This window comes from Poecilia mexicana, unplaced genomic scaffold (assembly GCF_051168715.1).
Source record: "Poecilia mexicana isolate PSO_F unplaced genomic scaffold, ASM5116871v1 scaffold_7, whole genome shotgun sequence".
Classification (NCBI taxonomy): domain Eukaryota; kingdom Metazoa; phylum Chordata; class Actinopteri; order Cyprinodontiformes; family Poeciliidae; genus Poecilia; species Poecilia mexicana.
In genome coordinates this window covers 12,972,840-12,997,059 of record NW_028263376.1, presented here as the reverse complement: position 1 = coordinate 12,997,059, position 24,220 = coordinate 12,972,840, and the positions used below count along the sequence as shown (strand labels likewise).

General features: G+C 39.4%; 2 protein-coding genes and 1 pseudogene across 2 annotated transcripts; 2 read left to right on the top strand and 1 right to left on the bottom strand.

Annotated features, from left to right (window-relative positions):
• Nucleotides 1–6,166: 6,166 nt before the first annotated feature.
• Nucleotides 6,167–8,064, bottom strand: LOC106931376 (uncharacterized; annotated as a pseudogene).
• Nucleotides 8,065–15,044: 6,980 nt separating this feature from the next.
• masp2 (MBL associated serine protease 2) lies at nucleotides 15,045–19,620 on the top strand. Its single transcript, XM_014990578.2, has 6 exons — nucleotides 15,045–15,685; nucleotides 15,771–15,993; nucleotides 16,077–16,254; nucleotides 17,561–17,692; nucleotides 18,869–19,065; nucleotides 19,280–19,620. Exons 1-6 carry the CDS (start codon nucleotides 15,678–15,680, stop codon nucleotides 19,436–19,438), a joined length of 897 nt encoding a protein of 298 aa, XP_014846064.1. The 5' UTR covers nucleotides 15,045–15,677; the 3' UTR covers nucleotides 19,439–19,620.
• An 85-nt stretch (nucleotides 19,621–19,705) lies between these two features.
• Nucleotides 19,706–24,014, top strand: LOC148158381 (uncharacterized). The gene is made up of 9 exons (XM_088007074.1): nucleotides 19,706–20,694; nucleotides 20,996–21,133; nucleotides 21,245–21,420; nucleotides 21,501–21,637; nucleotides 21,901–21,994; nucleotides 22,143–22,472; nucleotides 22,543–22,708; nucleotides 22,793–22,914; nucleotides 23,257–24,014. The coding sequence occupies exons 1-9, from the start codon at nucleotides 20,601–20,603 to the stop codon at nucleotides 23,569–23,571; spliced, it is 1,572 nt and encodes a 523-aa protein (XP_087863200.1). The 5' UTR covers nucleotides 19,706–20,600; the 3' UTR covers nucleotides 23,572–24,014.
• The last annotated feature ends 206 nt before the right edge of the window (nucleotides 24,015–24,220 follow it).

Here is a 24,220-nt window from a genome sequence, read left to right as displayed (position 1 = left end):
AATATTTTGTATATGTTTCATTCAAATTTTGTGCTTTATCCGTAGGACCTGTTTATTCTCAAGAATCGCTGTTTTACTTACGGCAATATGTGTCATGTGACTAAGCTTTAATAGTCACATGACATGTGATATAGATATATGATGTAGATATGTAGAACTAGATATACAAATTTACATCAGTATTTTTAGACTGTCTTTGAATGTTGTTCCTCTGTAATAATTTGGTCTTTTTCATGTCAATTTTTGTAAAACTGAAAACTCATCAGATATAAACGTTCTCTCTCTATAAGGGAGCGAGTTCAGCTCATATAAAGCTGGTAAAAGCTTATTTTATTTGACACGTTTCACTTTGACAGGCTTTACACAACAAGATGAAAAAGGAAAAGGACCTACATTCATACTGCACGTGACTCTCTCAGCTCGTCATTGATGACGTGATCCTCGGTGGCAAATTCAAAGCCCGAATCACACGTCACAGATTGACGTCAATGAGCGACTGAACCAGAGTCCTTGAATGTAGGTCTTCTACGATCATTTGGTCACTAAACTTATTTTCGTCTTCCAGAACGAACCAGTTAGACAGGTTCTTAGGATCGAACAGTTTATCCTTCCTGTCTTTACCTCTCTCTCAGTCTGTCCGTCTTAGCATAGACTGAACATGAGAGTTCGTTCACAACGAGGCGAAAGGGAAAAGGTTTAGCGCCGGGGCTTTCTGATAAGCCCCATACCTTACGCCTTCTCGCGAGAAGCGTAAGGTAGGATACTGGCGTTCAGCGGGATGGGAGGCGGAGGAGTTGCCTCTCCTGCGGTTGCGCCAGGCCCAGCGGCATGGGCTGACTCTCGGGGAGCGTTGCGGGGCTCCAGAGTCAGCCGTTCCCGCCCTGGATGGGAACCTTTTTTTTTTTTTTTTTCTCTCATACCTCAGATTGGCCAACTTTCTTTTGTCCTATCTCCATTTGTCAGTCATACAAATCAACCAATCATCACAGGCCAACTGCAAATAAAGAGGGGCGGGTTACTCATCATGTTTGTCTTCGAACAGACCTGCTTTTGTTCGTCCAGCATGGATTTTCGGACTTATTTAAAAACTAATAATCGGAGGAAAAACTTTATTGTCTTTCAAAAATAAATTAAAAAAACTTATGTATTCACGCAGGAGGCGTAAGGTACGAAACTGGCGCTCTTCGGGGGGGTGGGAGGAGGAGGAGGAGTTGCCCCTGCGTCAGTGGCGCTGCACGTCCTGGAGGGCAGACTTGTATGTAAATTACAACCCCTGGCAAAAAGTATGGAATCACCAGTGTTGGATGAGCAGTCATTCAGACATTTCATGCTGTAAAACAAACTCGGATCAAAAACATGACACAATATTAAGGTCGTTCCAAAGTGCAACTTGTTGGCTTTCAGGAACACTCAAAGAAATGAAGAGAAAACATTGTGGAAGTCAGTGAATGATACTTTTATTGACCAAACACAGGGAAATAAATATGGAATCACTCAATTCTGAGGAAAAAAGTATGGAATCATGAAAAACACATAAACAAAAGACCATTCAAAATACATCACTAGTATTTAGTTGCACCATCTTTGGCTTTTATAACAGCTTTTAGTCTCTGAGGCATGGACTTGATGAGGGACAAACAGTATTTGGTGCCTACTCTCTTTGATAGCAGTTGCCAGATCAGCTTTGCAGGTTGGAGCCTTCTTGTGGAACATTTTTTTCAATCTCCACCACAGGTTTTCTATTGGGTTGAGATCTGGACTATTTGCAGGCCATGACATCGACTGAATGTGTCTTTCTTCAAGGAATGCCTTCACTGTTTTTGCCCTATGGCACGATGCATTGTCATCTTGGAAAATCATTTCATCATCTCCAAACATCTGTTCAATTGAAGGGATGAGAAAACTGTCCAAAATGTCAATGTAAACTTGTGCATTGATAGAAGAATTAACCACAGTCATCTCCCCAGTGCCTTTGCCTGACATGCAGCCCCATATCATCAAGGACTGTGGAAATTTGGTTGTTTTCTTCAGGCAGGCCTCTTCATAAATCTCACTGGAACGGCACCAAACAAAAGTTCCAGCATCATCACCTTGTCCAATGCAGATTCTTGACTCATCACTGAAGACAACTTTCATCCAGTCATCCACAGTCCATGATTGCCTCTCCTTAGCCCATCGGAATCTTGTTCTTTTATGGTTAGGTGTCAATGCTGGTTTTCATTTAGCTTTCCTGTATTGAAATCCCACCTCCTTTAGGCGATTTCTTACGGTTCGGTCACATACATTGACTCCAGCTTCCTCCCATTTATGCTTCATCTGTTTAGTTGTACTTTTTTGGTTTTCAAGACAAATGACCTTTAGTTGTTTGTCTTGACGCTTTAATGTCTTTCTTGGTCTACCAGTACGCTTGGCTTTAACAACCATTCCATGCTGTTTGTGTTTGGACCATATCTTGGATACAGCTGACTGTGAACAGCCCACATCTTTAGCAACCATGCGTGAAGGGTTACCTTCTTCAAGAAGTTTCACAATCCTCTCTTTTGTTTCAAGGGACATTTCTCTTGTTGGAGTCATGGTTCTCGCCACTCCACTTCGTCCAGCAGCCCTCCAAGGTGTCATGACTGCAGGTGTTTTGATCTGCACACTAACGGGCACATCTAATCTGGGGCAGGTGTCCATTTAGGGAAAGGAAATAGACTGGGTGTGTCCTTTTTTCTACCTCCAATTTGAGTGATTCCATACTTTTTTCCTCAGAATTGAGTGATTCCATATTTATTTCCCTGTGTTTGGTCAATAAAAGTATCATTCACTGACTTCCACAATGTTTTCTCTTCATTTCTTTGAGTGTTCCTGAAAGCCAACAAGTTGCACTTTGGAATGACCTTAATATTGTATCATGTTTTTGATCCGAGTTTGTTTTACAGCATGAAATGTCTGAATGACTGCTCATCCAAGACTGGTGATTCCATACTTTTTGCCAGGGGTTGTAGACTAATCAGAGGCAGGTGATTGGCTTAGCAGGTTATTGCTTTTCAGTGATTCTTGAGAATAGGGACAAAATAGGTTTGAATTTTCCCATTTTTTTATTTTTTATTATTTCTCAACTTTATGTATGCAAATATGACAAATAATGTTTAGGAAATGTAAAGATGCTAAGGTGCAGGCTCCCAGTTGCAACATTTTTTTTTTAAATTACATTTTTAATCAGCCTGACTCAGATCTTTGTCATCACCACCTGACAAAAATAAATATAAAATGATTTTTAAAATACGCTATTAGTCTTATTTTCACTCATTTTACAGACAATTGCTTCTCAAGAAACAAAATAAATATTATTTAAAACAAAAATCAGCAAAAAGTCCATCTGACGGAGTTGACAGTGCATGACGGAGTTGACAGAATTGAAAGTGGTGACAAACTAGTGAGTAAAATGAGAAACTTGATACATGTGAAGTAATGCAATTCATGTAAAATACATTAACCTGATTCAACTGCACATTTAAGTGAGATTTTACAACAATTTCACTGAAAGAGTCCCAAAAACTCTGATGGAGTTGACATCTGACGGAGTTCACAAAATGCCAAACTACCTCAATTTATATGATGTTATTCTGAAGGAGGCCATACTGTAGCTCGTCGGGTCCATGAAATCTTTACAGTTGACCAAAATTAAGCTTTTATTTCACAAAATTTCATCAAAGTTTTGTAAATTGTCAGTTATGGAGTTGACACATCATGGTTGTGACGAGCAACTTAGGAATAAAACAGAAGAAAAAACTAAAGAATAACATAAGCTAACCAGAGCTAATTAGCCCTCTTAGCAAAGGAAGAGAAAGGAAGAGGTCATGGGGTCCTTAGATGTTCTGGTGCCCCCCAATAATGCAATGCCTGATGTTTTTACTTTCTTTTCATGTCTAACGGTGTTGACAAAAACTAGGGACAAATTTCAATGGAGATGGAAAATATCTAAAAATTATTTTTAATTCAACTTATTGATACTTTTATAATTATTTATATTAATACTTATACTTAATTGTCATAATATATAATTTTAGTATTTCTTTAATTGTTTTAAACTATTATAATGTATTGAGGTCTGCTCCGGGACATGGGATCTTGTTTAAAATAATAAAAAATATATATTCAGCAAACACAAGGAAAATATACATTGTTGTGCTCACATGACCCAGGTTAGTTTAGTCAGATATTTTAAAAAATAATATTTTGTATATGTTTCATTCAAATTTTGTGCTTTATCCGTAGGACCTGTTTATTCTCAAGAATCGCTGTTTTACTTACGGCAATATGTGTCATGTGACTAAGCTTTAATAGTCACATGACATGTGATATAGATATATGATGTAGATATGTAGAACTAGATATACAAATTTACATCAGTATTTTTAGACTGTCTTTGAATGTTGTTCCTCTGTAATAATTTGGTCTTTTTCATGTCAATTTTTGTAAAACTGAAAACTCATCAGATATAAACGTTCTCTCTCTATAAGGGAGCGAGTTCAGCTCATATAAAGCTGGTAAAAGCTTATTTTATTTGACACGTTTCACTTTGACAGGCTTTACACAACAAGATGAAAAAGGAAAAGGACCTACATTCATACTGCACGTGACTCTCTCAGCTCGTCATTGATGACGTGATCCTCGGTGGCAAATTCAAAGCCCGAATCACACGTCACAGATTGACGTCAATGAGCGACTGAACCAGAGTCCTTGAATGTAGGTCTTCTACGATCATTTGGTCACTAAACTTATTTTCGTCTTCCAGAACGAACCAGTTAGACAGGTTCTTAGGATCGAACAGTTTATCCTTCCTGTCTTTACCTCTCTCTCAGTCTGTCCGTCTTAGCATAGACTGAACATGAGAGTTCGTTCACAACGAGACGAAAGGGAAAAGGTTTAGCGCCGGGGCTTTCTGATAAGCCCCATACCTTACGCCTTCTCGCGAGAAGCGTAAGGTAGGATACTGGCGTTCAGCGGGATGGGAGGCGGAGGAGTTGCCTCTCCTGCGGTTGCGCCAAGCCCAGCGGCATGGGCTGACTCTCGGGGAGCGTTGCGGGGCTCCAGAGTCAGCCGTTCCCGCCCTGGATGGGAACCTTTTTTTTTTTTTTTCTCTCATACCTCAGATTGGCCAACTTTCTTTTTTTTCCTATCTCCATTGCTTAGTCATACAAATCAACCAATCATGACAGGCCAATTGAAAATAAAGAGGCGCGGGTCACTTACGTCACTTACTCATATATTCATGTTTGTCTTCACGAACAGACCTGCTTTTGTTCGTGCAGCATGGCTATTCGGACTTATTTAAAAACTAATAATCGGAGGACAAAATGTAACAAATATATTTTCAAAACAAAAAACAACTTACACCTTCCCGCATGAGGCTTTAAGGTGCAGTCTTTGAAAGTAGGTCCCTGTAATAATTTGGTCTTTTTCGTGTCAATTTCTGTATGTAACAGAGTTACAAATGTACTTTTTTTCAAAGTATAATTTCTAATTCATTTTATATTGAGAATTTGTGAATTTTATCTTATTTAGTTATTGTTATTTGTTTCTGCCTTCGGGTGTCGCCTTTTTGCACTCTGCCTTGTTTGTGTCTCCTGGGCTTCCGTAGCTCAGTCCAGCCCTTATAGCATCTCTGCTTCCCCCTTTTCCCTCACAGCGTTTTTCTGCGCTGCTGTGGGTAAGTCAGGAAAGTTCACTGCTGCGATATGTTTGTTTTCTCTACGGATGTTGTTGTTTATGTTGAAGTTTTACTATATGATGTTTATTGTTGTTTGTTAATGTGTTATTTTGCAGTTTTTACCATCATTGTGGGTTTTTATAACCAGTTTTATTATAATTTTCTTTCTTTTATTTTGGCGCGAACAACCGGTGCTAATCCAGCACAGTTCAGTTGAACATTGTTTTTATTTTCACATTTAGGCTGGAGTGCAAGGAGATTTGAAGAGGAGGTTGATTTATTGTTTTACTCTTCTCCTCCAGGTATGCGTTTTTATTTTAAGTTAACCTTTTCATCTCTGTTTATTTAACTCTGTCTATTGTGTTACTGTGGCCACCATGTGGCGTTTTTCTCCTCTTGTTTTTAGTTAATGATTTTTGTGAGATTTCTTTTTTTGTTGTTGATTCTTGTTGAATCGTGGAAAAAAAGTTAGTGCGCAGCGTTGTTCTGCGCTGCTGTGGGCTGGAGTGCAAGGAGATTTGAAGAGGAGGTTGATTTATTGTTGCTTCAATAAGAGTTGCTACATATATCACTAGCTGTTTTGACAGTCAGTAAAAGAGTCTGGAAAAAAATCAATGAAGATAGCAACAAAGTGGATAAGCTTTGTCGCTATCTTTGTTAATCTCCATTTCCAGCCTTCTCCCCACTTGTGTAAAATTTGCAAAGGCTTGGTTTATGATTTCAGGACAGTTAGTTAAACTTACTGTTTAACTAACAAATACTGGGTACTTGTCCACAGGATCACAAACAAGGTCAAGACAAGCATCATTATTAATTGAGAATTTGAAGTTAGTATAACAGAAATGTACATTAAATGCACAGTGGCACAGTTGATAGACGAAGTTCTGGTTTTGATTCCTGGCCCTGGGTCTTTCTGCATGCGTGGGTTTTCTCCGGGTACTCCGGTTTCCTCCCACAGTCCAAAAACATGACTGTCAGGTTAATTGGTCTCTCCAGATTGTCCCTAGGTGTGAGTGTGTGTGCGCATGGTTGTTTTTCCTGTCTGTCTCTGTGTTGCCCTGGTCGCCACCCTGGACAGACTGGCGACCTGTCCAGGGTGACCCCCACCTCTAGCTGGAAATAGGCAGCAGCAGCATTTTAGTGCTTAACTCCTTAAGTTGGTAGTTGGTTTTTTTTAATAGCTACCCCCCTGGTGTAAGAAAATCAATGGATGTAAAAGCAATAGTCACAGGACTAAGGAAAACAAAACTTACACTTTTCTTCTTACTGTCAGTGTCACATAGGCCACCCTGACTTGAAGAGATGACATTAGCAGCAGGTGATTCATATGACTCCTGATCTGGCTGGTCTATGGGAGAGGCAGCTGGAGAGGGGCTTCGGGCCCTTTTCGTCTGGAAAGCTGGCGAGGACGGAACAATAGGAGGAGGAGGAACAGGAACCAGATCAAGCACAATCACAGTCTCTTCTTGGCTTTGTGGTGAGATCTTTGGCTGCTCCTCAGCTGTGGTCTCCTTCGGTTCATTAATGAAGTCCTCAGCGTTTTTACCAGTCAGCTGCTCTTTGTGTGTAAAAGCATCTTCTGTAGAGGTTTGGGGCTGCACTGGTACAGGTGTGCCTAGGAAAGACATAATTTTAAAGGAAAAAAATACATAAGTATCTATAGACACATATCTTGCTCGCTCTCTGTGGACTTGATATAAGGAACTACAGAAGTACACACACTCTCACACACACACACACATGCATTACCAACAGAGAGGAGAAACTCATAAGCCCTCTGCATCTTATCCAAAAAATTCTTCGTAGTATCTGTGGTCTCCAAATGTGTAATTATGTCCGCAACCCACTTGCTTGAAGATGATTCTTCCTTCGCGAAAAATAAAATGGGCTTGAAGCCTAAAGCATGGAGTTTGTGGACCTGCAATTGATAAGAACATGTAACAAATTACTTAAACACACCATCCTATTAGAGCAGTTGTTTTTCATCTTTAGCAACATATTGATAAAATATTTAATATTTTCAAAGTCATGTGTGCTTTGTGGTGTTAACATCTCAACATCTTCATATGGAAAAGTCAGAGAAGAATTTTTAAGTTAACAAGAGGAGTACAGGTTACATTTTGCTCATTAACAGAACTTTTTCAGTCTAAAAATTTATACTTACTGCGATTTGTGCAGAATCTATTACTCTGGAAACTTTTCTGTTCTTTAAAACAGCTTCCCTCCACCGATCGTCAAAAATCTGCGCCTTTTGTTTTAGATTTTTCTTTGGTGGAAAGGCTCTGGTGACAGACAAAACAAGTTTTTCTGTTTGCCTGGTTAGGCGTTTGACACTTTGGGCATGGCCTGAGTTTGGGGCGTGTCATACTAAAAAAAAAACAATGGCAACGTGCAAAAAAACAACAACAACAAAGACTTCAGATGAAGAAACAAACAGACTGACAGAAAACAGTACTGTTGACAAATTAAGTTAAGAATAGACAAATTAAGGACACAAAGATGACGGACAGATAAGACAGATGTGGCTCTTAAAAGTGCCTTTTGTGGGTGCTATATAAAAGAGCAGAAATATACGTGAGGTGATGAGATCAAAGAAGAACCTGTTGACATAAAAAAAGAGAAATGTTCAGATTTCGGAAGGTCTTGATTTCTCTTCATAAGTTGCAACAGCAATAAACAAAATAGACAGGTGGAGAGATCTTTGCCTGTAATGATCCAAGTTCGTTCTTATTTGAAGTAAATGGCCTAGCTGCAAACAGACAGGGGCTCATAGACAAAACTTTAAGGATCATCACAGCCTAGGGTCACTGGTGTTTATATCGATCCTCAAATTTTACAACAAGCATGACTATAAAGAATTCTGTGACTCTATCATGGCTAATTAAATGTATTAAGTGCAGGTTCAGTTGAAGCTTATGGACTCCAAGAGGCTAATGTAGCTAGCTTCCCGCCCATTTCTTCTGGTAAATTTCTTTTATAAATGTTACAAACGTGTCTAAATGTCTTCAACCATTCGCGGCACAGTCCGACTGCCATTAAGTCCTAAAACTGCAATCAGCAACTTTAAAACATAACACTCTAGTTATTGTTTTATAGTACAAAAACATTTTGGACAGATTCAGGTTTGTACTCAAGTGTTGCATGCTATGACGTCAGTGTCTTCTTCTTCTTGGGTTTTTGCGGTATCCGTACTTATTTTTATTATTTCAACCAAAAATATTAAAACATTTACAGAACTGTTTGCATGCAATCACAAAAGAAAATAAATCTTAATTTTTCTTAAATTTATTTGGTGTAAATCATTGATATCATACTCAAAAAAGTTGGTAAATTTAAAATAAAGGATTTTATATCAACCTAACAACAACCACAACAAAAACCCTTCGGTTTTATATTTTACCGAGTTATTTTTAAATACCGAATTAAAATTTTATGACCGATACATGTATTTGTAGTAAATATTCTTAATATCCTGTTCAAACTAGCACATACATTGTAAATAAAGGTTTTTTTAAAAATAGAATAGACACGTCATCTTATTCGTTCCTAAGTCGTCAGTATCGGACGCTTAGGGAAACGGCACAGCATTCAATGAGAGAACCCTCTGCGTCAACATGTGACGCCGAGGGTACCTGCCCAAGCGTCAATATGTGACGAGTTGGGAGTGAGAATCTGTTTTTTTTTTTTTTTTTTTTTTTTTTGGTCATAGTACCCCCAAGAATTTAAAACTACTTTGACCCCTGCCTGTATGTAAATGAGAACAATCAGAGGCAGGTGATTGGCAGGTTATTGCTTTTACAGACGGCAATCTGTGTCATGTAACTAAGCTTTAATAGTCACATGACAGATGATATAGATATTTAATGTAGTTATGAGGATATAGGTATTCAAATTTACCTCAGTATTTTTAGACTGTCTTTGAATGTCGGTCCCTGTAATAATTTGGTCTTTTTCGTGTTAATTTCTGTATGTAACAGAGTTACGAATGTACTTTTTTTCAAATTATAATTTCTAATTCATTTTATATTGAGAATTTGTGAATTTTATCTTTAGTTATTGTTATTTGTTTCTGCCTGCGGGGGTCGCCTTTCTGCACTCTGCCTTGTTTGTGTCTCCTGGGTTTCCGTAGCTCAGTCCAGCCCTCATAGCATCTCTGCTTCCCCCTTTTCCCTCACAGCGTTGTTCTGCGCTGCTGTGGGTAAGTCAGGAAAGTTCACTGCTGCGATATGTTTGTTTTCTCTACGGATGTTGTTGTTTATGTTGAAGTTTTACTATATGATGTTTATTGTTGTTTGTTAATGTGTTATTTTGCAGTTTTTACCATCATTGTGGGTTTTTATAACCAGTTTTATTATAATTTTCTTTCTTTTATTTTGGCGCGAACAACCGGTGCTAATCCAGCACAGTTCAGTTGAACATTGTTTTTATTTTCACATTTAGGCTGGAGTGCAAGGAGATTTGAAGAGGAGGTTGATTTATTGTTTTACTCTTCTCCTCCAGGTATGCGTTTTTATTTTAAGTTAACATTTTTATCTCTGTTTATTTAACTCTGTCTATTTTGTTACTATGGCCACCAGGTGGCGTTTTTCTCTTGTTTTTAGTTAATGATTTTTGTGAGATTTCTTGTTTTGTTGTCGTTGATTTCTGTTGAATCGGGAAAAAAAAGTTAGTGCACAGCGTTGTTCTGCGCTGCTGTGGGCTGGAGTGCAAGGAGATTTGAAGAGGAGGTTGATTTATTGTTTTACTCTTCTCCAGAATAAAAGATTTCATCGAAACCTGATTGACTTCTGGAGACTCATTAATACCACCCGTTACATGTAAATCTGAAAACTCATCAGATATAAACGTTCTCTCTCTGTAAATGAGCGAGTTCATCATCAGCTCACATAAAGCTGGTAAAAGTTTTTTTTATTTGAGATGTTTCACTTTAACAAGCTTTACACAACAAGATGAAAAAGGAACAGGACCTACATTCATACTGCACGTGACTCTCTCATGTCGTCATTGATGACGTGATCCTCAGGTAGCAAATTCAAAGCCCGAATCATGTGTCACAGATTGACGTCAATGGACGACTGAACCAGAGTCCTTGAATGTAGGTCTTCTACCATCATTTGGTCACTAAACTTATTTTCGTCTTGCAGAACGAACGAGTTAGACAGGTTCTCAGGATAGAATCGTTTATCCTTCCTGTCTTTACTTCTCTCTCAGTCTATCCCTCTTAGCATAGACTGAACATGAGAGTTCGTACACAAGTACTGTACCACACGAGACGAAAAGGAAAAGTTTTAGCGCCGGGGCTTTTTTATAAGCCCCATACCTTACGCCTTCTCGCGTAAGGTAGGATACTGACGTTCAGCGGGATTGGAGGCGGAGGAGTTGCCTCTCCTGCGGTAGCGCCAGGCCTGGCGACATGTGCTGACTGTCGGGGAGCGTTGCGGGGCCCAGGGTCAGCCATGCCCGCCCTGGATGGGAACCTTTTTTTTTTCTTTTTTTTTTTCCCCCTCATACCTCAGAGTGGCCAGCTTTCTTTTTTTTCCTATCTCCATTTGTCAGTCATACAAATCAACCAATCATGACAGGCCAACTGAAAATAAAGAGGGGCGGTCACTTACGTCACTTACTCATATATTCATGTTTATCTTCACGAACAGACCTGCTTTTGTTCGTGCAGCATGGCTATTCGGACTTATTTAAAAACTATTAATCGGAGGACAAAAGGTAACAAATATATTTTCAAAACAAAAAAAGACTTTGTCTTTTAAAAAACCCCCAAAAACTTACACCTTCCCGCATGAGGCTTTAAGGTAGGAAACTGGAGCTCTGCGGGGTGGGGGAGGAGGAGTTGCCCCTGCTGCGTCCTGGAGGACCGACCTGCATGCAGGGGTGAAAGTAATGGGGTGCGGTAGGGTACTGCGTACCTCTAAAAGATTTAGCGGGGGTACGTAGTACCTGCAAAAGATGGGAGCGGCTGTCTGCTGGATAAAATGAATGGGTTCACTGTGCAGCCGTGACTGATTAGGTTTTCAAGAACAATCTAAAACACGACTTAATCAGTTAATAAATAACTTCTTTTACCCATGTCATGTTGTTTCTGAACTGTTCGTGCTTTGCTAGAGCAGCGGTGCAATACGTCGATCGTGGAAGGTTTTGAGTCGATCTCGGCATTAGGTGACAAACTGAACGCCGCCAGGAGGCTGAGACCCGCACGTCCTCCTCTGATTGGCTCATCAAAACGTTCGTAACTTTATTAAAGAACACACAAAAAAAATCAATGTTCAAATGAATGACCCAACAACAATAATAATCTCTGTAATAATTATTGTTTCAACAAGGTGTTGGGCAATTGTGTTCAATCAAAAAAACGTGTTCAATCCTTCCTGTCTTTACTTCTCTCTCAGTCTATCCCTCTTAGCATACACTGAACATGAGGGTTCGTACACAAGTGTTCCCACACGGGACGAAAATGAAAAGTTTTAGTGCCGGGGCTTTTTTTAATAAAAGCTTTGTTTTTAAACCCCCATACCTTACGCTTTGCCGCAAGAAGCGTAAGGTTCGATGTTGTCATCCTGGTGGAGGAGTTTTTGTACGCAAACTTTGAGCAAAAGCAGAGTTAAATTTACTCTATAGAATTGCATACTGTTTTGTAACCCTGTGTAAGAATGAACCTATTAGGAGTTAAAAGCGAGTGTTAAAACAAAGTGTCCCCATATCAAATCTTAAAATGGAATCAATAACTTGACTTCTTAACTCTCACAGCGGTTATAACATTAAAGGAGTTAATTCACTGACTCCGCCCCCAGAACCGCAGGTTCCCACCAAAGCGACAGAAGCTAAGTCATTTCAGAACAATTTGCTCTCCACATGTCTGACTTGTTCACCAAGCTTGGTAAGTAATTTATTTCTGAGATTGTTTATAACTATTATTTTGAGTTGAGACCAACATGTATGACAGACGTCACGTTTGCCACATTGCTTGGTGTTAGCATGTTTAGCCTAGGACAAGTATTGGAGAAAAATATCCAGCAGGTGATTTGTAATAATCTGCAGCACGTTTTTATTTACCCTGAATGTTTACATAAATATTTGTCAGATTTATCAACCTTCCTGATCCCGATATTTTTCTTTGAAAATCTGTAAAAGGCTTTTTCATGTTGAAAGTATATTCCGCATTGATAATAGTTTATGTTGTGACTACTGCAGTTGTTGTGCCTTCTCATATGCATTTTGATTTATGGTTTTATCATTTTATTTTTCTAGATATTAAGATGAGTTTGCCTGAGGATGAATCGCCAACATCAGTCTCTCTCGCTCCCTCACTCGTCCGTCGCTTCTTCCAAGATTCAAGCTCCAAAAATGGCTATGTAAGCGTTAATATCTCTGAAACTCCACATCTCTAATTGAGGCATGTTGATATAGTTGTATAAAAATGTATTCCTTAGTTCCATTTTTCATTGTTAGGTTTTTTTGTTTATGATCCAGAGACCGACACGGGCTATCTTACTTGGAGACTCAAGCTTATCCAACGCATGAGGAGCACGTTGATGGCCCCGGCCAAACTTCACGACAGCCCAACAACCCGAAGACAATCTGTGTTAGTGAGTGGACAGCCCTATGGGGGAGTGCAGAGAGACCCTGTCTTTTATTAGACATACAGCAGAAACATAAACTGGGTAAGAAATGATGGCACTGAATACCAGGTTGGCCTGTTCTGTACTGTAATATCCAACAATCTACCTGTGTTAAAAGAAGATTTACTGTCTTATTACCTGAACTGCATGCATTACTTTTTCTCCGCCTTGTATGTTGAACAATTCCATATATATATTGTATTGAAGAAAAATGTGTTAAGTGTACTGTTTTGTATTGCACAGCTGATATATGTCCAACCTTTTGATAAGTTATATTTGAATGAAAGCGACATGTGAAACACGAAAGTGTACGTTATCACCTATTCTGTGCATGGTGAGATAAGCATTGGTCTTCATCTGATCTTTCTGCGTCACAGTTCCAGTTGTTAAATGTTGTTCTGATCTTAGATATAGACAAAAAAAGAGTTAGTATACAGATGGATTTACACAATTGTTTCCAAAGCAAAATTAAACTACATTGCAGCATACTGGATCAACTTATTTCGGATTGTTAAAATAGAAGACTTGCCAGAACTGACAAGTGATGTTTAAGTCCACAAGCAATACAATCTTTCTATCCCTAGAGGTCTGAGTATGTTCGCTGGCTGTATATTTCTAAAAGTCTCCAATCTGTTTAAAGTCATCAAGGATTAGAGATCATGGTGCTGAAACAAGCTCACAAATTAAACATTTTTGTTTTTCTAATGATGTGGTTGTACTTTCAGAGCTGCGTTTTGTTAAGTCAGGGGGTGTCAATTCTGTTGATGTGTCACGCCGGATGATTAAAAGCCTCAAAAAGCTTGGATGACGTCTGAGCAGAAAACATCTGCAACATGCATAGACTGCTCTGTGTCTCCAACATCCCACTGGCTCTACAATAAGGGGAGCCGAAAGGTCACGCCTGAGAAAGAGTACCATCAAAAAGGTCCTTTGATATTGCAAATTAACATTGATATTCATGGGGATAATTATTGCAATTCACGTCAAATACCAGCCATTAGTGCTGCAGTTAGGGGAAAAGGGGGTTTTGGTTATTAGAATCTACTTATCAGACAACTGTTGCTGGCTGAAAAGCCTTGCTTGCTTCTGACTAACATCAATATCCATGTTCCATTAAAACAGACAGGACAAACCCTCTGCAATTCCCCTATTACAATGGCTTTCACAGTAAACCCGTGGCTACAGCATTCGGCAAAGTGCAGATTTATGAGAACAAATGTAAATTTTGTAGCAATCTGGTTCGACAAACCAAAAACAACATGTTGTTTTGTACAGTTTTCAGACTTTGTAATAGTGAATAAGTGCAAAGAAAAATGCTTTACTTCAAAATGTTGTAGCTAAAATGTATTAAATCGTTTTTTTGGTTGGTGAAGGGGAAGGAGGGCATTTAGTACCCTTAGAGCTAAGCTATCAAAGGAACAGGATCATAATTAGTTATTGACATGAGTCAAGTTTCATCAGCATCATATCTAAACAAGATTGACAGGGCATCAAAGTATGCAGAGGACGGTGGATGCTTTACAGTCTATTAATATGTACAGGCTTTACTCTGATAGCTTGTTTAATAGTAGATATTTGTCAAAATGATTTTTTTTTTTACATCTCAATATTAAAATAACATTTTATCTTCAGTAAAATGTAACAGAATTATGTCCGAATGTCTCAATCTATTGTATATCATAATAATTTTGTACTTTCAGTGATGTTACATGTACTCAATATCACTGATTTCCAAAAAACAAGCATGGGGTGCAGAAGTTCAGGTTTATTGTGGATTTTCTTTCACCAAAAATATATTTAGATGCTCACGTATGCACACACTCCATCACTGTCAAAAAAGCAAAACAAAGAACAAAGAAGTAAAATGTTGGAACACTTTTGTTGCTGTCCACAGAGAAACAGCCGATCAACCAAGACGGTTCCATCCTCATTCTTAAACTTGACCTCAAAGCAACAATGTTTTTCAAATCAAAATTATTTTGAAACACATTGTAGTTGTATGTTTTATTACAGATTCACCACCAAAAAGAAAGGCTCAAAATAAATGATTAAAAGTCTGAAATGTTTATGATATTGTGTTCAATTACTGATGATGATAAATGAAATACAACAGGAGGAGGTAAAAAAAAAAAAAAGTCTAAAATTGAACCTGAACAGTTGTGACATCGGTCAGTTTGATAGATTTGTGTGACAGAAGAAGGTGGAGGGATGATGACACACAGATCATGTGCCTGTCTCGCTTTGTTTACTTAATGTCAGCCTGCTGGGACAGCTGAGTTCATTTACCTCCCCATTAGTCCGAGTCAACTGTTCCAAAACAGGCAGCGTCTCAGGGCTGTGAACCGAGCATGACCAGGTGAGTGTCAGCTCTTCATTTTTTATTTTATTTTTTTCGGAGTGTGATCCTCCAACCTGCTTCTATCCCACCTAATTTTCTGCAGTGGCATCTGTGTATTTGCCCTGTCTTCCCTCCTTGGTGTCTCACTGAGTGTGGAAATGACCGGGCTATATGGCAGCTTCGCCTCCCCTGGATTCCCGCAGCCATACCCCGACAAGCAGCTCGTGGTGTGGAACATAACCGCTCCGCACGGCCACCGCATCAAGCTCTACTTCACCCACTTCAGCTTGGAGCCCTCCAATCAGTGTGAGTACGACCACATCCAGGTGAGCTGCGTCCAAACAAAGCCCCCTTTGTGCACACCGGAACTCCTTGCTCACCAAAGAGGCCTCTAACCCTGTCAAAACAGGTTTTGGCGGAAGGGAATGAAACCCTGCGGTTCTGCGGCGAGGAGGAGAAGAACCACGAGAGTACCCCCAGGAACACCATCATCATGTCAGCCGGGAACGTCATGTCGGTGGTCTTTAGGAGCGACTACTCTAACGAAGGCCGATTCACTGGCTTCCAAGCGTTTTACACCTCAGAAGGTGATGTGAAAATGCGACGCTTGTTCCCAGAAGGCAAATAGGACATCAGCAGCTATAATGAAATGTTTTAAAAGTCCATGTAGACACAATGGGACTATTAGGTCATCGTAGGCGCAGTCAGCTTTTAAGCCGTGCACATCTTATGAGAAAGACTGACAGAAGTACAAGAAAAATGTTAGAGCTTGTTTGAAGAAATGTAGGTACTCCTCCATCCACCGGTTGTCATGTTGTACTCCTTTTCTACAAAAGTGGGTCCATTCAGAAGACGAAACCCATTTAAACCATTTTTAATCTTACCTTTTTGCTGTCTTGTATGATATGCTCAAGGAGCCACAGATATGCATTTAAACCTCTTTACTCTGAGACCCCTCAATAAAATCTAGTGCTTTTGAAATTCCCTATCAGTAAATGGCATCCATTCAAATCTCTATACAAAGAGCTGTTCTGACCAGGGATTAAAGTAGTTGTTGTTCACAGTCAGAGCATGAAACAATGGCAAAAATCAAGATAAACACAGCTAATTAAGAACAAATATGAATTAATATTTCAAAAGATCTTAGGGAAAAACAAGTATGAGTAAGAATATATTCAGCAGCGCCTTGAAAGTCAGAGTTGAATACAAACCCACGAAAGCCCAGAGTCTCAAAACAAAATGAAAGAAGCATGTCCCACAGCAGAAGTTTAACAGTCTGGACACAGCGACCACTATAAAGACATTAAGACAGTGATGTGAGCTCTTCTGTTTGTTATCACTGCAGAGCTTCAGAGCAACTAAAAATGATCAAGAGCGTTTTTGATAATGCATGTGAAAAATATCTAGACAAGAGCTTTTCCACCATCTTGAGAAAAGCAACCATGACGCTGAGCCTTCAGACAACATAACACACGCTGCTACGCTTTGAAGAGAAGTAAATTGCTTTTATTAAGTCGTGCTAAACACACCGAATGTGAGTGGGTGGATGGATGGGACACGTAAGCAAAATAGCGAGGGGGGGAGTTGCGTTCTTTGTTTGCATTTTACTCAGAGTTCGTCAGAGTTCTTTTATTTCTTTGAGGTCTATGGTAACAAAGACCACACCTTCATGGCTCATATGGTAAGGCAGTATTGGCTTACACTGCTCAGGGTGATGAATCCAAACAAATATTCACAGTTGAAACCGTTAACAGACCCATTCAGTCCCTCCAGGCTCACACATCTCATTAAGACAGGGTAGCATCATGCATCTGTAGAGGGCCCGCCCGTAGATGAAAAGACACAAATGTACCGAGTAACGCTAAAGCAGCATCCTGTGTCGGTCTCTTCCAGACATCAACGAGTGCCTATCCAGGGTAGATGGCGAGCGAGTATGTGACCATTTCTGCCACAATTACATCGGCGGCTATTACTGCACGTGCAAGCAGGGCCACCTTCTCCATGACAACAAGAGATCCTGCACAGGTAGGAGCAAAAGGAGCTGAAGCCCAAGAGGCGTTTTTCGTTTGGGCGCAATCAAAGGAGCTCAGAAGGCGCACAGTGAGGTGTGGTGTTAAGGAGCTCGGCATGAGGGAATGACTGCATTAGCAGTTGTAAAGCAGATCAGATAAACTCACGCTGAGCCTCTCAGCCTCCTGTCTCTCTCTGAGACAAGTGGTGAAAACAAGTCTAAGTCCTCAAAATGCCTTTCTAACACAGCGCTAAGGTTTTAAGACATTTTAAGCTAGATGAAAACGCTCCTACATGTAGTAAGATCCCACCATTTGTTGGTGTAAAATCCTTTGCAGAAAACAATGATTTGTGTTATATCATAAGGCACGTAGTAAGTGTAGAGCGTTGGATTTTATAATGCAATAGGCGTTAATTCCAGGCTGAAAAGAAATTCTGATGCATGCAGTAGCTGATCTCTGGCAGCTGGTGCGCAGCGAGGTTAATCACAGCCGATTCCTCAGGGAAGAGCAACTTCGAAATGGCTATAAAAATTGATACCTGTGTGCAGCACTTACAGCGCACCGGCACCAGGTAATTAATCACAATTACCAGCTGATGTGCCTTAAATTATTATACTTTGCCAGGGGTGGGGTGGGGGAAAATACGGTGGCACAACAAATCATGCAATGAATAGACAAAAATGATTATCTGCCCACAGATTGTACTAATTATATAAATTACAGCAGCTCTGCCTCTTTGCAGAAGCTCATTTGTTTTTTTCCCGTAACTTCATCTGCACACTTTGCCCGGGCAATAACACAGATCAAAATGAGTCTAATCTTTAATGGCGCCAGTGGAGAGAGCAGTTCACAAAGAAATGTTCTTTTCCGTCTTTTCCGTCTTCAAAGAAAATCCGCCGTGACACAGCAGTTGAAGGAAGAAACCATTTTTAAGAATTCAGTATCATTCACCGAGGTTTGAACACTGGGTTTAGGGTTCCTTCGTCCTCTGGAACGGTACAGAAAGTGTTTTCTGGATTTTCCAGGTGGGTCTTATAAACTGATGTATTTATATTCTAAAGTATTTAGCTCAACCAGGATCTAAGGGTAAGTAAATCTGAAAAGGTGAATATAGACACAAAACACATGTAGGAACGCACTCATGTCCTAAATAAGTGCAAATTTCATCTAATCTGTGTTTCCTCTGCAGTGCCCTGCAAAAGCCAGGTATTGACGTCAGCATCTGGAGCTCTGACTAGTCCTGGCTACCCAAACCCCTACCCGCCCATGAGCCAGTGCAATCACACCATCAGTCTGCCGGAGGGCTCCAGAATCATCCTGGACTTCTTGGAACCTTTTGACATAGAGGGACACCCCGATGTCCCCTGTCCGTATGATATGCTAAAGGTCAGTACCGCACAAGGCCAATGTAGACAAGACAATGAATAAGTAATGTATTCCTCCCCATGGCTTTAAGACGACCTGTCACTGATTTACCCTCTGCCAGCTGATTTACTACATGCTTCTGCGTTTTCTTGCATATTTGAGTTTGGCAGGACATCGGTCAGGGACCCGATGAATCAATCTTCTTTTTCCTTTTGGATGTTTCTTTTTTTTTAAGATTTCAACAACTGGACAAGAGTACGGACCGTTCTGTGGCTCGGCACCACCAGACTCTATAGATACTGGAAGTTACCAAGTGCATGTGGCGTTCAGATCTGACTCTACTGGGAAGAACAAGGGATGGAAGATCAAATACACCAGCACCACAGCTGAATAGCTTTCATAACTTCAAAACTGATGGCTTCCTGCCTGGATAATATTTTCCTCTGCAAGTTTTAAGATGTTTTCTTTTTATTCTTTTGCTATTAATAATTATAACAGTATTTAAGTTTTGTTCTATTTTTCTGACTTTTTGAACCAATACATTGAAAATTAAATGCACATGACTTGCAAATTCAATTACACCTCTTAATTTTTACACTTTTACTTTGCCTATAGAGTAGTACACAATTGTTTTGAAAAAGTGCACAGTAAAAATGCCAGTGTTAAAATCTCAGGTGTAGTGTTAAATAAAGAGTGTGAGTGTTGTTTTAACATCACACAGCTTTAAAATAACACTGCCGGTGTAACTTCCGTCATATTTGCGTTGTTAAATTGCAGTGTTAATTGGTTAGTGTTGCTTAAGCCCCGCCTCCGCGTAACGGCTGCAGAGTACGTTCTACTTTCTGTCGTCTCGCCACCAGTCACTCGATCTGTACGGCTTCTTTTCGCACATTAAAGGTAAGCTAAATATCCATACATGACTATTGTTTCGTTGGAAATGTGCTTTTTAGTTTGTGACTTAAACAAATGCACTATATTTAACCCATTTTGCATGGAAAATTAATCAAATTCAAGGTCCCGCCGTTTTGCCAAATCTAGGCGAACGGTAAATTTGAATTCTCTTATATTTGGTAAGTTATAGTTGTCATTGTAAACCATGAATAAGCGGTATTATTTGAAATATTGGCGATGTGTGCATAAAAAAAGTTAACATTGCAAACTGCTTGCCTCCGAGAGGATGTGGGGATTTTTTTTTATTCCCTCGCGAAGTTGTTCGTTACAACTTCGACGTAACGAAGTTGTTCGTTACGTCGAGCAATAAAGTGTTGCTAGGTAAGGGTAAAGCTAAACTTTTGAGAGCGGAAAAGAGATCCCCGTGTCTCCTTGAGGGCTCCTTAGACTATAGCAGTAGCAAAGCAAGAGTGTAAAAAGCCACGTTACGGCTAGCCGCTAGGGAAGCGGACTCTGGCTAGCTAACTAGCTCAAACACTCTAGCTAATTCTATATAGCGGACAGAGCTAACGTGTTCAAAGTGATAGTAGAAGTGATAAAGGGTTGGATTAAAATATCTGTAAGGTGTCAAAACTTCGACCGTGTCCTTTTTTTGTTATGCAGAAATGCTGGTTCAAGTGGAGTATCAGACAGTCCAAAAATGGGTTCGGGTTCCAGTGACAGATGACTGCTATGATTACTTGAAATTCATACAAGAGGGTAAGTTGAGTACTAATTATGTTGTTGTGGCAGCTGGCATTAAATGAAGTAAGCTTAAGGTAGTTTCTTTATCTGAAATCATGTCCAGAATGCTTATTATTTTCATAAAAATGGTCATGTCAAATTTTGGTAAACTGTCTGCCAACAATATGGGCAACATTAAAGATGTACAATTTCAACCACCAGTTCATTGTCTGAAAATATTATTTGAAATATTTTCTATTTATGAATTGGCCCTTACCAGTTCTAACCATATGCTATAAATTAGCATGTTAAAATGAGTATTTTTGTTTCCTTCCAGTTCATGCTAAATTCAATTTGGCAAGTGAAATCTGTGTAGACCTAAAGGACTCTTCTGGAGTTGATGTGGATGCTGATATTTTTGATGAACTCCTGAGGTCTGCTACAGTATCTTTCAAAGTAGTCACTAAGCACTTTGGTAAGATTTAAAAGCATTAAAACAAGTGTTCCTTCTAATGCATTTTAAAAACATATAAATCAAAAGTTCATTTTAAGTTGTTTTCTAATGAGTCTTCTAAACTTTATACAGTGGGCGTCGTTGACGAAAGTGAGGTAACAGATGCTTCCTTCAGTTCTGAAGATGGGTCAGCCTCGTCAGTTGAATCTCCAAGCTCAAGCTCATCTTCTACAGTGATCACAGAGAACACCAGAGCACAGAGAAGACGACTGGCTGAAGGACCACCTGACAGTAAGATGGCAAAAGATGTAAGTTGTGTCAAGGTGGGAAATGGAATGATGATCCATTTTAAAATTCATAGCAGGATGACATGTGAAATCTGTTGCAGATTGTCTATGTAGCTCTGCACCAAAAACCAGGGGGAGAACATGTATTAAAAGAATACAACAAGACCAAAAGTCTCTCTGATCCAACAAGAAGGAAACTTGTCAATATTGTAGTGGCTGATATGATCGAAAGTCATGGGTATGTACCAATAAACCTCAGCCTGCTGATTGGGGGCCAGAATTTAACCTTGATATTTTTGACTGATGGTACTTTTAAAAGTTAAACACATACATGTATGAAATCCATAGAAATTTTAGAATAATTTGAAAACACATAATGATTATTCAAATAATTTGTAATTACTGAGAATGAGTTTTCTATTCATAACCTTTGCTTAATTGGTGTGAGTTTGTTTAACCCCTATGTGAAACATGAATATTCTTATTGAATTGTTTTTTTAGGAGAGACCCTCCTGTCAATGTCCGCATTACCTATGCCCTGGGAATTGTCACTCTCTTTCCCAATTTGAAAGATAATTGCTCACCAACTGGCTACGTGAGTACCTGAAGATTCTCTTCTTGGGTCATAATCTATTTGGATTTCTATCTTTTTTTTCCTTTTTTTTCTACAATGTCAGTTACCTGTGTAATTGTCCTTTTGAACGCAATATAATCAACATTTTGTGTTTTCTGTTCTGTGATAGGAGCATTTCTACGATCCTCAAAGTGGACAGGGCTACCTGGCCTATCGATTGAAAACAGTTCAGCGAAGCACTGCAAGTGACTTCAAGAGGAGCTCCAGGTCTGCTCATGAAGGTGGCCCGAAAACTCAGAGGGAGACCTCAACATCTGAACAGCTGTTTGATGATGGATGTAAAGAAGCAATGTCCATAATGAAGCATGCATCAGACCAGGACGTTGTTAAGGAGAAAATGAAGGCAACATTTAAGCATAGACAGAACATGCTACATTATCTGGACCAGTCATCACTCATCTTGGATCACTTCCCAAGATTCTTGGATACACCAGGCTTGGTGAGAAAGTCTCAGATTTAATTAACTGAACTTTTGAATTGGGTTTTGATGGTATTTTTTCTTCTGCTAGATTGAGCAGGACTTCATCATGCTCTTTGGAGAAGACATCTCAGGGAAGTTCATTACAAGATGGCCAACGTTCTACAAACCGAAGGTCATCACTGTCAGCAAAAGCCTTCGACAGAGTGTTCACCTGGATGACCTTCTGTCTGCTCAGGAGGAATCAAGTGATTATGGTATGTATTAATAGATAAATATTTTCAACAGTGTGCATTTTCATACGGTAATTCTAAACATGGCTTGTGTTATGATTTTATCAGAATGGGATAGAGACGTGGCAGCCATTCTGCTGGTTCATCTCTTGCCTCCAACCGCCAAAGGGAAGAAACATGTAAAAATTGGTGCAACTGAGGCAGCTGATCGTGTTGTGAAGTTTATGAAGGTATGTTTTTGACATGAATTGTGCTTCACTTAAAGTAAATGTAATGTAAATAATGTAAAGTCATTATTTTTTATTTGTATTATGAATTTATAGCTATTTTTGGAGTGGGAGGGAGGGATCAGGGTTAATTTTATGACAAAATTGGTTGTGGGAACATAATGGCACAAAGAATTGTATGAGCCCATTAGAAGCAATCTTTTCACTTAAGCTCACAACAGTTTTCTTGCAAGTCACATCCCCTTTTGTGGCATGTTCACAGCTAAAGGAAGGTGGAAAGTGTTCTTAATTTGTTGCTTGTGAAGGGACTAAAACCATTTTTTCTAATGTGTCTCTCAATCTTAGGTGGGGACAAGCATGGCGACATTCCTTGGCAAAGTTGGATCTGCACAGCCGTTCCTCCTCTGTGTTGGAGAAAAGAAGAGCAGTATTCAGAAGTTCTACATCATCCTGGATCAGAAGCCCATTCCTTGTGTGGCACAGACTGCAGTGGCTGCCTTCGATGAACTGTTTAAGGCGCACTTTGTGTTTGCTATGTCCTACGATGCAGCCCTCCTCAACTTCTACACATTCATCCAAACAACAGTTTATGGGATTGATGTGACAACAAAGGAGAGCCCCAGAGTCAAGGAAATCAGAGTGAGAATTAACAACACTTAAGTATACCAATATGTTACATTTGTAAGGTTCAGCACAGAAATTCTTCTAATCTTTTTCAGCATTTGAAATTTAGTCATTCTTTGTATCCACGGCACAAATTGCATTTGAAATGTGGGGAACATAGTTGTTCATCTGTTTTTTACACATATTCTGGGTTCAAGTAGCACTTGATGAAAGCACATGGAGAAACTATTGCCATAGATTCTGTTTATGTGGACAATGTTGGTACAGAGAGTGTTGAGACCGATGATCATCTGAATGCTTTCAGAATAGAGATGATGTGTTTGCTGTTATTTGTGTCTTTGATCTGATAGATTATCAGACTTATGACAGGCAGTTTTCAGCTGATGAAAGAACATATATTGTGCCCCACTGCTGTTTTGTATAAGCTCTGCATTGAAGGTCTGTAATATTGAAATGGGTTTAATAAAAGGTAAACTTTCCATTTCTGTGTATTGTTTTGAATATTTTTCTACTGGATTTGGTTGATATTGACACCTTGTGGGGTCAATTATTTACCTTTTTAACACCACATTATGTTTTGCGATCAACACTACACTGGTGTTACTTTTAACATTATATTTTAACACTAACACCGTTGTAATGTTAATGTGACACTCGCTATTGTTGAATATTAACAATGTCTGGT

Excerpts from the sequence above, each read along its gene's own strand:
- LOC148158381 (XM_088007074.1), top strand. The coding sequence starts at position 20,601 with ATGCTGGTTCAAGTGGAGTATCAGACAGTCCAAAAATGGGTTCGGGTT. Across the intron at positions 20,695-20,995 it reads CTTGAAATTCATACAAGAGG|TTCATGCTAAATTCAATTTG; the intron begins GTAAGTTGAGTA and ends GTTTCCTTCCAG. Across the intron at positions 22,709-22,792 it reads GGAGGAATCAAGTGATTATG|AATGGGATAGAGACGTGGCA; the intron begins GTATGTATTAAT and ends TGATTTTATCAG.
- masp2 (XM_014990578.2), top strand. Across the intron at positions 17,693-18,868 it reads CAACAAGAGATCCTGCACAG|TGCCCTGCAAAAGCCAGGTA; the intron begins GTAGGAGCAAAA and ends TTTCCTCTGCAG. Across the intron at positions 19,066-19,279 it reads GTCCGTATGATATGCTAAAG|ATTTCAACAACTGGACAAGA; the intron begins GTCAGTACCGCA and ends TTTTTTTTTAAG.